Source organism: Gopherus evgoodei, chromosome 1 (assembly GCF_007399415.2).
Source record: "Gopherus evgoodei ecotype Sinaloan lineage chromosome 1, rGopEvg1_v1.p, whole genome shotgun sequence".
NCBI lineage: Eukaryota > Metazoa > Chordata > Testudines > Testudinidae > Gopherus > Gopherus evgoodei.
In genome coordinates this window covers 123,646,792-123,659,666 of record NC_044322.1, presented here as the reverse complement: position 1 = coordinate 123,659,666, position 12,875 = coordinate 123,646,792, and the positions used below count along the sequence as shown (strand labels likewise).

The 12,875-nt window shown below is 41.9% G+C and overlaps 1 protein-coding gene across 3 annotated transcripts in view; it reads right to left on the bottom strand.

Annotated features, from left to right (window-relative positions):
* Nucleotides 1-12,875, bottom strand: part of JADE3 (jade family PHD finger 3) — an 89,223-nt gene that overhangs the window by 30,921 nt on the left and 45,427 nt on the right. For 2 of the 3 annotated variants that reach the window (XM_030571378.1, XM_030571398.1), the window contains exon 4: nucleotides 11,385-11,465. The exons of the other annotated variant lie outside the window; for it this stretch is intronic. In XM_030571378.1, coding sequence (XP_030427238.1) covers nucleotides 11,385-11,465 — 81 coding nt within the window. The remainder of the gene's footprint in view (nucleotides 1-11,384; nucleotides 11,466-12,875) is intronic. 3 annotated transcript variants of the gene reach the window in all.

Genomic DNA, 12,875 nt, shown 5'->3' with positions numbered 1-12,875 from the left:
TGGTTGAGCTTCTGCAGGTCTAGAATCAGTCTGAGTGTGCCACTGGCCTTCGGGATTAGGAAATAATGGGAGAAGAACCCCCCAGCCCCATAGATCCTGTGGAATCTCCTCCACAGCTCCAAATCTTAGGAGCAACTGCACCTCTTGAAAAAGAAGTTTCTCGTGAAAAGGGTCCTCAAAGAAGTACAGGGAGAGAGGATGGAAAGGAGGGGAACAAATGAACTGAAGAGTGTATCACACTGCTATCATGCGTAGCATCCACCTGTCCAAGGTAACGTGGGCCCATGCCCGATAAAAGTGCAATAAACAGTTCACAAAAACTGGGGAATCTGGATCCATACTGCAACCTAGTAAATTACCCTAAGCATCCCATCAAAAGGCCAGCTTGGACCCTGTCAAGTGTCGGGGGGGGGGGGAGGAGGGAGGAAGGAGGAGGAAGAGAGAGAGAGGGAGCAGGTATGGACACAGACGAGGATTGGGTCAGAGGTCTCCTAAAACCTTTACTCTTCTTCCTATTGTAGTCCTGCCAAGCAAGAAGAACAGAGCAGATAGCTGAGGTTTACAGGGCTTCCTTGAGGGAGCCAGTGTATGCAGTCTGGCTCCTGGACCTAACCTTTCCTAAGCAGAAGGGTTGAAGGCACAGGTCAGAAGAGGAAGAAAACATTTCAGAACAACTTCTAGAATGTGCTATCTGTACACTAGATCTTGTGTTTACTAAGCAAGAAACTAAGACAAATTGACACAAAGTGCTGTTTTACTTGGTAAACAGGAGCACTACTTTCCTACGCCAAAAAAATATAACAAACAACAAGAAAATAAAGATCTTCATGTGGTTATATCTCATTAATGAAATAATCTTTTGTAAAGCATGTCCTTAACTGTTGTTATAGTTAAGCACCTCCCTACCTGAAAGAAAGGCAAGCTCAAAATCAAGTACTATTTTTGTTTATTTTAGTAAGGAAAATATACAGTATATTCTAACCAGAGCCACAAATACCAGTCAACTCAATTGGAAACAGAAGCAGCTGCTATGCTGATGTGATTGTTTCAAGAAGCCATTTTACTAGACAAAATAAAAATAAAATAAAATAAAATAAATCTACGTCAGAAAGTGTCAGTTAGAAGAGTGGGGAAAACAAGGCTGTGTTTATGCTCCACTAACAAGCTCTTTCATAACACTTTACATGCTCAAATCATGGGATACACTTCATTGTATATTCTCCATATAGCTAATTATAGAATTCCTCTCATCCTTTCTGCTAACCTTGCCTTTTCATTAGACTGTCCTTCCCACAAAGCTGCTCCACAACCACTGTCTGTGACCCTGGTGGAAGTAGTATTCGGCTAGTCATCCTAGGTAGCCTTATAGGAACAAGTACTCCAGTATCAATCTCATTCACTATGGGACAAAGCCACACAGCAGCTCTGCAAGTGTTTCAGCAGCCCCCAGTTTAGTAGTTCATTTGATATTCTATGCATGAAACAAAGATTACAATATACCACAACATCCTGAAAGGTTGCTTAATGCCAAAGGCAAATCTATTCCTTTTATTCTTAAATAGACAAATGCTTGCCTTGCCAAACTGCTGAAGGTAATAAACACAGTTGTCTGCCTCCTACAAGTCTCCTGAAAGATGAGATGATCTTATTTATAACACACATGCCCACAATTTGCTATTGTAGCACATAAGTTTAAAATTACAGTAATTAGAAACAGATCAGTGTGTTACTGGACAAAAAAAAAATCCATATTCATACCCAGAGTACTCTATAAGAGAAGTGAAATTACTAAAAGAATGAAAGTTTGTAGGGACTCAAAGCATGAAGGGAGGGGTTTTAGTCCTGCTTTACATGCAAACCTCAATGAAACCTTAGCCTAATGGTCCTCAAACTTTTGATCTCACGTCCCCTCCCTCACATGCTTTACCTCTGAGCCACGGCCAGGAGCAGGGTCGCAGCGGAGTCACCCACAGTTAAGGTTGCTGGACACTTCTTGTTATAGACCCTGTTGTCAGTTGCTTATAACAAAATATGGACTGAAGTTTTCAATGCCAGGTGCCTGCACCTGAGGCTGTTTTTTTAAGTTTCAGTGGTTTCTCAGAATGGGGTTAGGGGAGAAAATACATTTGCTTGGGTAAAAAGTTTAGTACAACTATTTGACGCTCTTGCATTTCCATATTCTGGAACAGGGATTTGAAATTCATTAAGAGGGAACAGCTCTGGTGTCAGGGTTGTGCCTTTTACCATCCCAGTGAAAGTTTGCCCATGTCTGTCCAAGTTTGCACATTACTCCTGGGGGAATTCTGTGCCACTCCGCAATGCAGAATTTTGCAGAAATTAAATGTTGTGCATGCAGAATTTCCTTTCCCCCCCCACAGAAATGGGCTTCAGTGCTGCTGGCTGCCACTAGGGGCCGATGGACTTAGCGCAGCCCGGCTCTAGCACACAAGATACTGCTGGGGGGAGAAGGAAGCTAAAGGGAACCAGCAGCTGCAGTTCCACGCATGCCTTGAGGGAAGGAGAGGGCAATGCTCATAGAAGAAACTCCATGCAAGCCTGGGACCAAACATCAGGATGTTTCTCCCTCGTGATCCCTGGGCTCTGAGGCATAGGGGTTGGGGTGGGCTATGCAGCTGGGCTCTGAGAGGGAGGGGTTGTGGGTGTCTGGCTCCCTGGCTGAGCGGGGGGAGGGGATGTAGACAGAGAAATAGGAACTGGGTTGTCATAGGGGTTTCTTCAACTCTACTCCTGGGGGTGGAATTTTGTGTCTCTCTGTATTGTTGCAGACATACTTGCTGACAGGCATTTTGAAATAAATTACCAAAATAATTCCAACTGGCATGATTGCGTAGTGTGATTTTGACAAATAACATTTGCAGAATTTTAAAACATTGTGCGCAGAATTTTATTATTTTTTTGGGGTCCAGAATTCCCCTAGGAATAGCACATGCTCAGTGGAGACATGTTAGCTACATTCTCCACAAGTTCCACCTTACTAAGCATGCACTCTCCCCTTGCTGCACTTATGTGGGGAATGAACTGCACATGCGACAACGCATAAAGCAAATGAATATGTTCAATCCTAGGGCTACAGGAGGAATAAGACTTTCCCTGCATCTGTTCCTTCCAGTAGTGGGGGATTCAGTGTGCTGGCAGGCACCAAGAGACGATAGCTTCCATGGTTATTCAGCACATAAGAGACTGGTGTGAAACCTGGCTGACCCCCCTTAGTAGATTACAAGCGGCAAGCGGAGGGGAGTTGAGTACTGCTCACCGACACAGTAGCCTGAACTTTTGCACTCTCTCTTTTCCTCAGCCTCAAAGCAGGAAAATCCTGCTCCAAACCAGTCAGTACTACCCAGATAACGGGAGCATGAGATTTTACACTTACCAATCAAGTATTAACACGCAAAGGTCTTTGTCTGAATGTGTATAAATGGTTTGTGAAATTTGTGTAAGACATAGTCTTTTATACCAAGGTACAGGCTCTCCTTTTTCTGCAGAATAAAGCATTTTTCCTTATCCCTGTCAGGCTGTTAATTGGCTCTCAGCTAGGCAGACCCGATATTTCGGTAACACTGGCACGTAGGCATTGAGGAGGAAGAGAAAATCGCAGCCACACTGGAATGCAGAAGAGTAAGAAACAAGGAGGGGAACATGGGGAAGAGAACAAAGAGGCTGGGGAGGAAGAGAGGCTGAAGTCCAACTACTAAAAGCACATTCCCCTGCAGAACCTTTTGTAAAAACCTGTGCTTAGTGATCATTGCCACACCCAAGGGCCAACGTCTTTGTCATGGGGTTAAACCCAGCGCGCCAGGTACATAACCTAAGATATACTTTTCAGCAGAGGTTTTGCAGTTGAAACCAAGCACCATTTTAATTCATGTCTACCTCTATCCACAGCTGCCTGACTGTTGGACAATCCCACAGCATAAGCATCAAGGTTCCTTTTTCTTTGTTAAAGTGCCAGCAAAGAGGATAAGGCCTTTATCTTGTGCAATCTCTGTGATGTCCAATACATTTTGAGTAAAATTGTTTGTTGTATCAAACATAGCCTAAGACTGAGGCATTTTTAACATTATGCAATATGCTCTGCCACACAGACTCTTTTAAGGATTCAAATCTCCTTCCTGCACTTTCACAAAACTCCAAACCAATGGAATTTCTCTTCATTGACAAAGTACACACAGTGGACACGGGCCTAGGGAGTTTATGAAGCATTTCCAGGGTACCCACTAGTTCTGAGGTCTCTGGGCCAAACTGATATTTCAGCAAGCGTCTTCGTTGTAACTACTGCCATTTCACTGAGGGTAGCAGGCATAACATTGTTTTAGCATTAGGAAAGGGACAGCCCTCAACACTGACTATCTGGGAAATCCAAAGGATGCCTCTGCCCAGCCAGTTCTTCCAAATTATAAGTCTGTTCCCAATTTGCAACTCTGGGTTCCCTCAAATAGGTGTTTTTGACAGCAAGGATTAAATTGATCCCTCTTAGGCTAGCCCAGATCTATATCTCAGCCACCACTGAAGACACCTTATTTTTCTCCATTGGACAAAAAGAGGAACTGCGGAGGCCCACAGGGGGAATTGGATGCATTAATGCACATTCAGTTTCCAACCACATAGATACAAAAGGTGTCAAATTGGTTCCACCACATTATCTGTGACATGATAAAAACATAACAGTAATTATGTAGGTTTAGGAGCCCAACCCACCTGCCTCACCCCTTGCATACAGGGAATTGGAGGTTTGTGTTGTTTAAAAAAACAAAACAAAAACAACAACACACACAATAATCCTGGGTGTTGATCAGGGCCCCACAGGAAGGCTCGAATACGCTATTAAACCTTTTAAAATAAGATGAAGGAATATGTACCAAAAGACCACTTAGAATATACACTTAGAAGCCTAGGCAAAATATTCATTTTTATTACCCTCACTACAGGCTCAGGAAGAGAGGGTGCAACCTATTTATATCACAAGTTATCTTCACTAGTTTGATATTTCTTGTTACTTTTTACCTACTGAGAAATTAAAACAATTATCCTGTAATAAAAATATCAAACATAATATTCCCACATATTAATGTTTTGAACATTTCTAATCCTTGTATAAGATATGCTCTCCAATAGACACAGCCAAAGATTGCTTGTTTACTAAGGTTTGAGGCTTTGTAGGGACCATACTGTTCTGAGATGAAGGCTTCCCAAGGAACTACATATATGCATTACCAAAAATTGTGTTTGTATCATCCAATTGCTCATTATGGACAGCTGCAAAGCATGCATGGCCCAGCAGTGGGCACTTTTCACACTGTAATTCTGCACAGACCAGATGTCTATCTCCTTTAATATCTGTCTTGTTTTTGAAAGGCTCTTGGCCTCTTGGTATTTAAGTGATAAATTTCAATTAGAAGACTAGTTTTGCCCCCACTTAAGTTTACATAAAATCATTCAAATTGGTGGGTTATCTTTAGAGCCAAAGTAGAATTTTTCTACCGAATTTGAAGTGAACCAGATAAATGTCACAATCCAGAAATCATGTAAGTATTCAGAGTCTAAAGACACAAAGCAATTCCCACATAAAAACTGCTTCAATATTGTAGTTGTGGTTCAGTGGTTTGACTTACAAATCTAAAAGGGTTTAAGAAAGCTAAAAACCCAGGAAATGCTGTGTTAAGTTTGCACTTCTCAAACAAGGCACCCGAAGTACCATGAACTCTGCCCCAAAATGATGTTCCAAGAAAAACTCATAATCCTCCCTTATTCATCCATAAAATACTTTATTCTCGACTATAATTGATAAGATTCTAGTTTTGGAGAAGTGGCTATTGCTGCTTTATGGTCTTCTTTATAGGAACATAGGAATTGCCATGCTGGACCAAACTCAAGATCAGTCTAGCCCATCTCTGATAGTGACCATTACCAGATGTTTCAAAGAAGGTGCAAGAGCCTAAGAGCAGATAGATATATGGTAATCAGTCCTCCACCGTAGGACCCATCATGGCCTCTAGTAATTAAAGACTGGCTTCAGTCCAAATCCTTTTTGAATCTTGCTAAGTTCTTAGTGTCAACCACATCCTACAGCAATTAGTTCCACAGTCTAATTACATGTAGCATGGAAAAATAATTTTATCAGTTCTGAATTTCGTCCCTTTAAATTTCATTTAATATTCCCTTGTTCTTGTATTATGAGAGTTCTGGAAGAACAGAAGCTCTAAAAGTACCTTCTGTAGACCATTCATTATTTTATACTTGTATCATGTCCCCTCTTATTCATCTCATCTCCTCAGATGAGAGTTCTTCCTTGGCCTTTGATCATTCTCATCACCCTTCTCTGAAACCCCGTCTAGTAGTTTTGCAGTATCCTTCTTATGATAGCGGTGCAGCCTCATTTGGAAAATTGTGCAGTACTGTGATTGGTCACCCAGATTTACACAAAAGAATTATAACAGTTTCCATATTATTCACCATCCCATTTCTTATGTATCCCAACACTTTGTTTTTGATCACGGCTGCATCCTGAGCAGACGTTTTCATTGAGTTATCTAAGCCCAGGTTGCCTTCCTGAATTAATACACTTAAGATGGAAGTTTTTTCCTTCACTGTGAATTAATTTGCTTTTAATAACATTTAATTTAATATGCCATCACACTGCCCATTCATACATGGAACCCACAAGAAGTTTATAAGTTCAAGGGAATCATGCCCAACTTCTCATTCAGAGTCTGACCTTGAAAGGTGCACAAAGGCTTGCAGACAGCCATCAACAGCTTGCAAAATCAGGCCCTATGATTTCATGTGGCAGGTAATTCTCCCAATATCACTCTACATAAAAGCTTCATACGTCCAGGTTATGACACTGGGTAACTTGCATGAAAAGAGCAAAGGTTGGTATGGCAACAAAGCATCTCAGCGTATCAGAGTCAGACATGTCCATATGAAATACTGTGTGTAAATTCAGTGCCCTCGTTTCCAAGATGGAGTCCTCTCGGCAGGCAGTTTTGGCAAAGAAAAGTTTTGCACAGGAATGCAGCAGGGAAACTACCTTCCACTCTAAGGGGACCTGTTCCAACCCCCCTGGAGTAAACATACACATCGGAATAGTAGAATTAATATAGGAAAGGGAAATATTTGTTTACAGAGGGATGAATGGAGGGGGAAAAAGCCAAAGGAGGAGGAATATAGGGGGAGCAGTAAAACAGGATTACATCCAACACAAGGTCCCACAGGCCCAGTGGTACCACAATACAAAAGGGCAGATACCGAGCAGTGTGTCTACATTAAGAGTTTTGGGCAAAGTTCCAGTCTGGCAGTGAGTCTCAGGTGCTCCTAGCCATCTTTGCTGCCATTAAACTTTCCCCAACAAACCCCTCTGGTGCCCTCTTCTGCCACTGTCTGAAAATCCACACAGAGTGAAAATCTCCCACTTAACTAGCTACAGCTTCCCTTCTTATTCCCAATGCAAAGTTACCAGTCCCAGTACTCTCAGCCCCATACAGCACTAAGCAATAGATATACTGAGTCCGGCTCTGGTTTGTCTTTCTTGGGTGATTCCTCCCTGGCACAGTGCCCCTCCTGTCTCCTGTCCTCTGGCAACCCTGGTCAGCCACTTTGTCCCTCCAGGCTTCCGGCAAGTTCTTGGCTGCCTAGATTATCTTTAATCTCCACCCCATCCTCAGTGTTTAGATCTGTAACTAGGGGCCTTGATTTCAAAAGGGAAAACTTAAAAATATTAAGGAGGAGATTAGTAAGGGAAGTGGACTGGCCTGAAAAATACAAGGATCTGAATGTGGAAGGGGCTCGGAATTACTTTAAGTCAAAATTGCAGAAACTATCTGAAGCCTGCATCCCAAGCAAGGGGAAAAATTGGTAGAGAAGAATTGCAGACCAAGCTGGATGAGCAAGCATCTCATACAGATTAAGAGAAAGCCTACAAGGACTGGAAGATGGGATAGATAGCAAGGAAAGCTACCCTCTTGCAGGTCAGAAAACATAGGGATAAAGTGAGAACTGTCAAAACCCAAGCAGAGCCGGACCTTGCAAAGAAGATTAAAACCAATAGTAACAGTTCAATAGCCACATAAATAGAAAGAAAACAAAGAAAGAAGCTGGACCATTAAATACTGAGGATGGAGTGGAGATTAAAGATAATCTAGGCATGCCCCAACACCTAAACAAATACTTGGCGTCAGTTTTTAATAAGGAAAATTAGGATCCTCGGTGGCAGGGTGGCTAATGGAAATGAGGATAATGAAGTAGAAATTACCACATCTGAGGTGGACGTCAAATTTACATTTTAACAGGACTAAATCGGGGGGCCCAGATAATCTCCATCCAAAAATATTAAAGGAACAGGCACATGAAATTCCAAGCCCAATAGCATGAATTTCTAATGAATCTGTAAACTCGGGGGTTGTACCCTATGACTGGAGAATTGCTAATACAGTCCCTAGTTTCAAGAAAGGAAAAAGGTGATCTGGGCACCTACAGGCCTATAAATTAGATCTTAATTGCATGCAAGGTTCTGGAACAAATTTTGAAAGAGAAAATAGTTAAGGACATAGAAGTTATTGGTAATTGGGACAAAATACAATATGGTTATATAAAAGGTAGACCCTGCCAGACCAACCTGCTCTCCTTGTTTGAGGAGGCAGAGACAACAACAGCTCATACTGAAAGGTGAACTGTGAGGCTGGAGGGAGATTACTAGTGGAGTTCCCTCAGGATCAGTCTTGGGACCTGCCTTATTTAACATGTTTATTAATAACTTGGCCCAAAAAGTGGGAGTGTTCTAATAAAACTTGCAGATGACACAAAGTTGAGAGATATTGCAAATACAGAGGATATCATACAAGATTTGGATGAGTTTGTAAACTGGAGTAATAAAAATAGGATGAAATTTAACAGTGCAAAATCATGCATTTAGAGATTATCAACAAGAATTTTTGCTATAATGTGGAGATTTATCAGTTGGAAGTGACAGAGAGGAGAAAGACCTGGTATATTTGTTGAACACAGAATGACTATGAGCTGCCAATGCAATGTGGCCATGAAAAAGGCTAATGCAGTCCAAGGATACATCAGGCGAGGGATTTTCCGTACAGACAGGGAAGTGTTAGTATCATTATACAAGGCACTGGTGAGACTGCATCTGGAATACTGCACGTAATTCTGGTCTCCCATGTTTAAGACAGATACATTCAAACTGGAACAGGTGCAAAGAAGGGTTATTAGGATGATCAGAGGAACAGAAAACCTACCTTATGAGACGAGACTCAAAGAGCTTGGCTTATTTAGCCTAATCAAAAGAAGGCTGAGGGGAGATGCTTGTTCTCTATAAATACATCAGAGGGTAAATAACTCCTCCCCCTCCCTGGTACTTAAGTGAAGCACCAATTTGACACACGAAAAAAATATAAACTGGTTATCGATAAGTTTAGGCTTGAAATTAGATGGCAGTTTCTAACAAGGACTGAAGTTCTTAAACAGCCTTTGAGGGGAATAGTGGGGGCCAAAAAATTGAACTGTCTTGAAGACTGAGCTTGAGAAGTTTATGGTACGATAAGGATATGGTATGATAATGGCATGCAGCCAATCTGCAACAGCTAGCGGCAAATATCTCTAACGGCCAGTGATGGGACACAGTTCTGAGTTACTACAGAGAATTCTTTCCCAGGTGTCTGGCTGCTGGGTCTTGTCCACATGCTCAGGCTCTAACTGATCGCCATATTTGGGGTCAGGAAGAAATTTTCCCCTAGGTCAGATTGGTAAAGACCCTGGGGGTTTATTGCCTTCCCCTGCAGCACGAGGCATGGGTCACTAGTGTAAATGGAAGATTCTCTGTAACTTGAAGTCTTTAAATAATGATTTGAGAACTTCAGTAACTCAGCCAGCAGTTAGGGGCCTATTTCAGGCGTGAGCGGGTGAGGTTCTGTGGCCTGCATTGTTCAGGAGGTCAGACTACATAATCCTGATGGTCCTTTGTGGCCTTGAAGTCTATGAAACAACTGAAAGTCACACGCACAGAGAGAAAGAGGGGGGAAAGGGTTGAGGCTGGAACCAAGCAGCTTGGTAATGTTCCCTTAAGAAGCGTTTAAAAAAAGAAATGAAAAAATCGGGACATTCTACAAGAACATTGTATTTTTGACCTTGAGGTTTTTTTTTTAAATCAAGTTGCAAGTGTCCCTTTAAACATTATAGCAGGAAAGCACGATTTCAAGCACTATTAGAATAGTTGGTCTGATGAAATTCACAGACACTCAGTTCTTTTTCATCAGACTACATTCTAGCTCAGGGGTCGGCAACCTTTCAGAAGCGATGTGCCAAGTCTTCATTTATTCACTCTAATTTAAGATTTCGCATGCCAGGAATACATTTTAATGGTTTTAGAAGGTCCCTTTCTATAAGTCTATAATATATAAATAAACTATTCTTGTGTGTAAAGTAAATAAGGTTTTTACAATGTTTAAGAAGCTTCATTTAAAATTAAATTAAAATGCAGAGCTCCTGGACTGGTGGCCAGGACCCAGGCAGTGTGAGTGCCACTGAAAATCTGCTCGCGTGCCTACCCCTGCTCTAGCTTCATTGAAAAAGGAGATTCATACTTGGAACATGGTTTGGTTTGCCAATAAGACTGAGTGCATGTTTTTGGACTAAAGATACATACTCACAGTTAAGGGACAGAAAATGTAACATATAGAGGAAACTAAAGTATGAGAGACGCATGCCTAATTTTAGCTTCCAATAGCTATTACATACAGCTATACATTTGATGAGTCTTCACATTTATTGTTGTTCATATGTACATGTGTATAAAGACAGGTGGAAGGGAGTTGGAGCAAAAATAGCAGAGACAGAAGAGTCCCTCTGCAGGAAGACCTGGGAGAGTCACAGCTTAAGGAACCAGGGGATCTGGGTGGTAAGAGCATGCCTGGGGTAAAGAGATGATGCTACAGAATTTTTAAAATAGTGGCAGACATTAATATTCTCATTCATTGCAGTTCATATTCACCATTCTGGTAAGAAGGCTGAATTACTTTACAGAGCAAATCCTTAGCAAGATTTCAGTAGTTAAAACTAGAATCTAAGCATATTATTGAAGGGTATGATTTCATAAGGAAACATTTTACCAAAAAAGACAGACTTTTTCTTGGCAGTGCAAATCACAGGCCACTACATATATTGTTCGTCAACCTTCCGCCATGCTTCAGAACAACTGTTCAGTTTCTCTTTTAAAAACATATACTAACATTGGGGAACTTCATTAACACTTGCTAAAAAACTAACTTTGGGAGAACAAGATACACATTTTAAACACTGCCCTTTCCCACCAAACCAAATACATTAAGCCAGTAAGCAGCATTTAATTAAGGGACTTCCACCTGCTCTTGAATTCTCACAAAGGACAGGCAATCACTGGTCCATTCACAAAATGTAGTCAGCATTTCACTGTGTGTGCTCCTCTGCAAATATAGAGGAATTTTGCTGTATATGTTTTCCTGGATGAACCCAGTCTAGACATTTATACTACTCCCATCACAGTAGGTGGCTAAAAAGCCTATCATTTTGTACAGCATATATTGTTACCTTGAGCCATGAATCTCTGGTTTAAATTCTAAAGAATCAAAACATTTTCCCCATGCTCAGTTCACACTTCCCTCAGCTATCAATAGTCACACCAGCACACATGGGCATTTGTGGTTTTTCAGGGGGGTTTTTTTGGAAGGGATTAAGGGGGGGGAGGTGGCACAAGATTGGCAACAAGTGAACAGAAAAATAGTTCCCTCACAGGAATGATTAGTTTACTTCAGCCCTTAAGAAAGAATGTCAAGACTTAGTAATGCTTCCAAACAGGGGAAAGCAGGTCATAGTGGCTAAGCCCCACATTTAATGGCACAGCTTTCACGGTAAATACTCATATACTGCATCATCACTTGTGGGCTAGTGTGCCTGAAGCTGCTCTAGCCTCTCGCAATCATGCAGTCTGGTCCTCTAGCATGTAGACCTCAGGTGACAGTAGGGTGACCAGATGTCTTGATATTATCGGGACCATCCAGATATTAGAGTCTTTATGTTAGATAGGCAACCTAACACTCCCTCCTCCATCCCAATTTTTCACACTTGCTATCTGATCACCCTACCTAACAGAGGGAGAAAGCAGAGACCAGGGAATACAGGTTTCTATGTTGTCAATTCTCTTCAGCCCTACAGAAGGCTCCCTACAGTGTATGCTCCTGCTTCTCCAGGTCCTATCATTGGTAGAAAGTGCAGATTTGAATTAGGGAATAGAGTTCTGAGCCAGATAGGAGAGGGAAGAGTTCTGTGTTTAAAGATGGATTTTCTCACCTGCAGAGGTTGAGTACATGTGTGCGCAGTGGAGTGGGGCATGTACTGATGCTGGGGAAGTAGGGTAAGAGGTTAAGAAAGTGGAAGTGTACTCAGCCCATAACCATAGATGTTCGATATTCCTGAGAAGATGAGAGATGGGCTGGAGGGAGCTCAGCGGTCTTAGGGAGGTGCTCAGCCAGCCAGGGGATGGACTAGGTTGATATAGTCAAGCACAGGGGAGTGAAACCAATTCGTGAGAGGCGTGTAGAAAGAGTGAGGCAGCAGGGTGACATGGCAGAGTTAACAGCTAGATTTGAAGGGATGAGGCTGGAATTAAAAAAAGTGAGGAGACGACAGATTGAATACAGTCCTTTCCTATCCTGCCCTTTGAAGTGTCTCCATGTTCCATTCTGAAGAGGGCACCCCTGCTCCTTACCAGCCAGCCTTATACTCCCCAAAAACCCACTAAAGTGTCCATATTTCACTTTCAAAATAGGATCAACCTTCACGGGAGAAGATCATGTGGGTCACCTTATTCTCTGCAG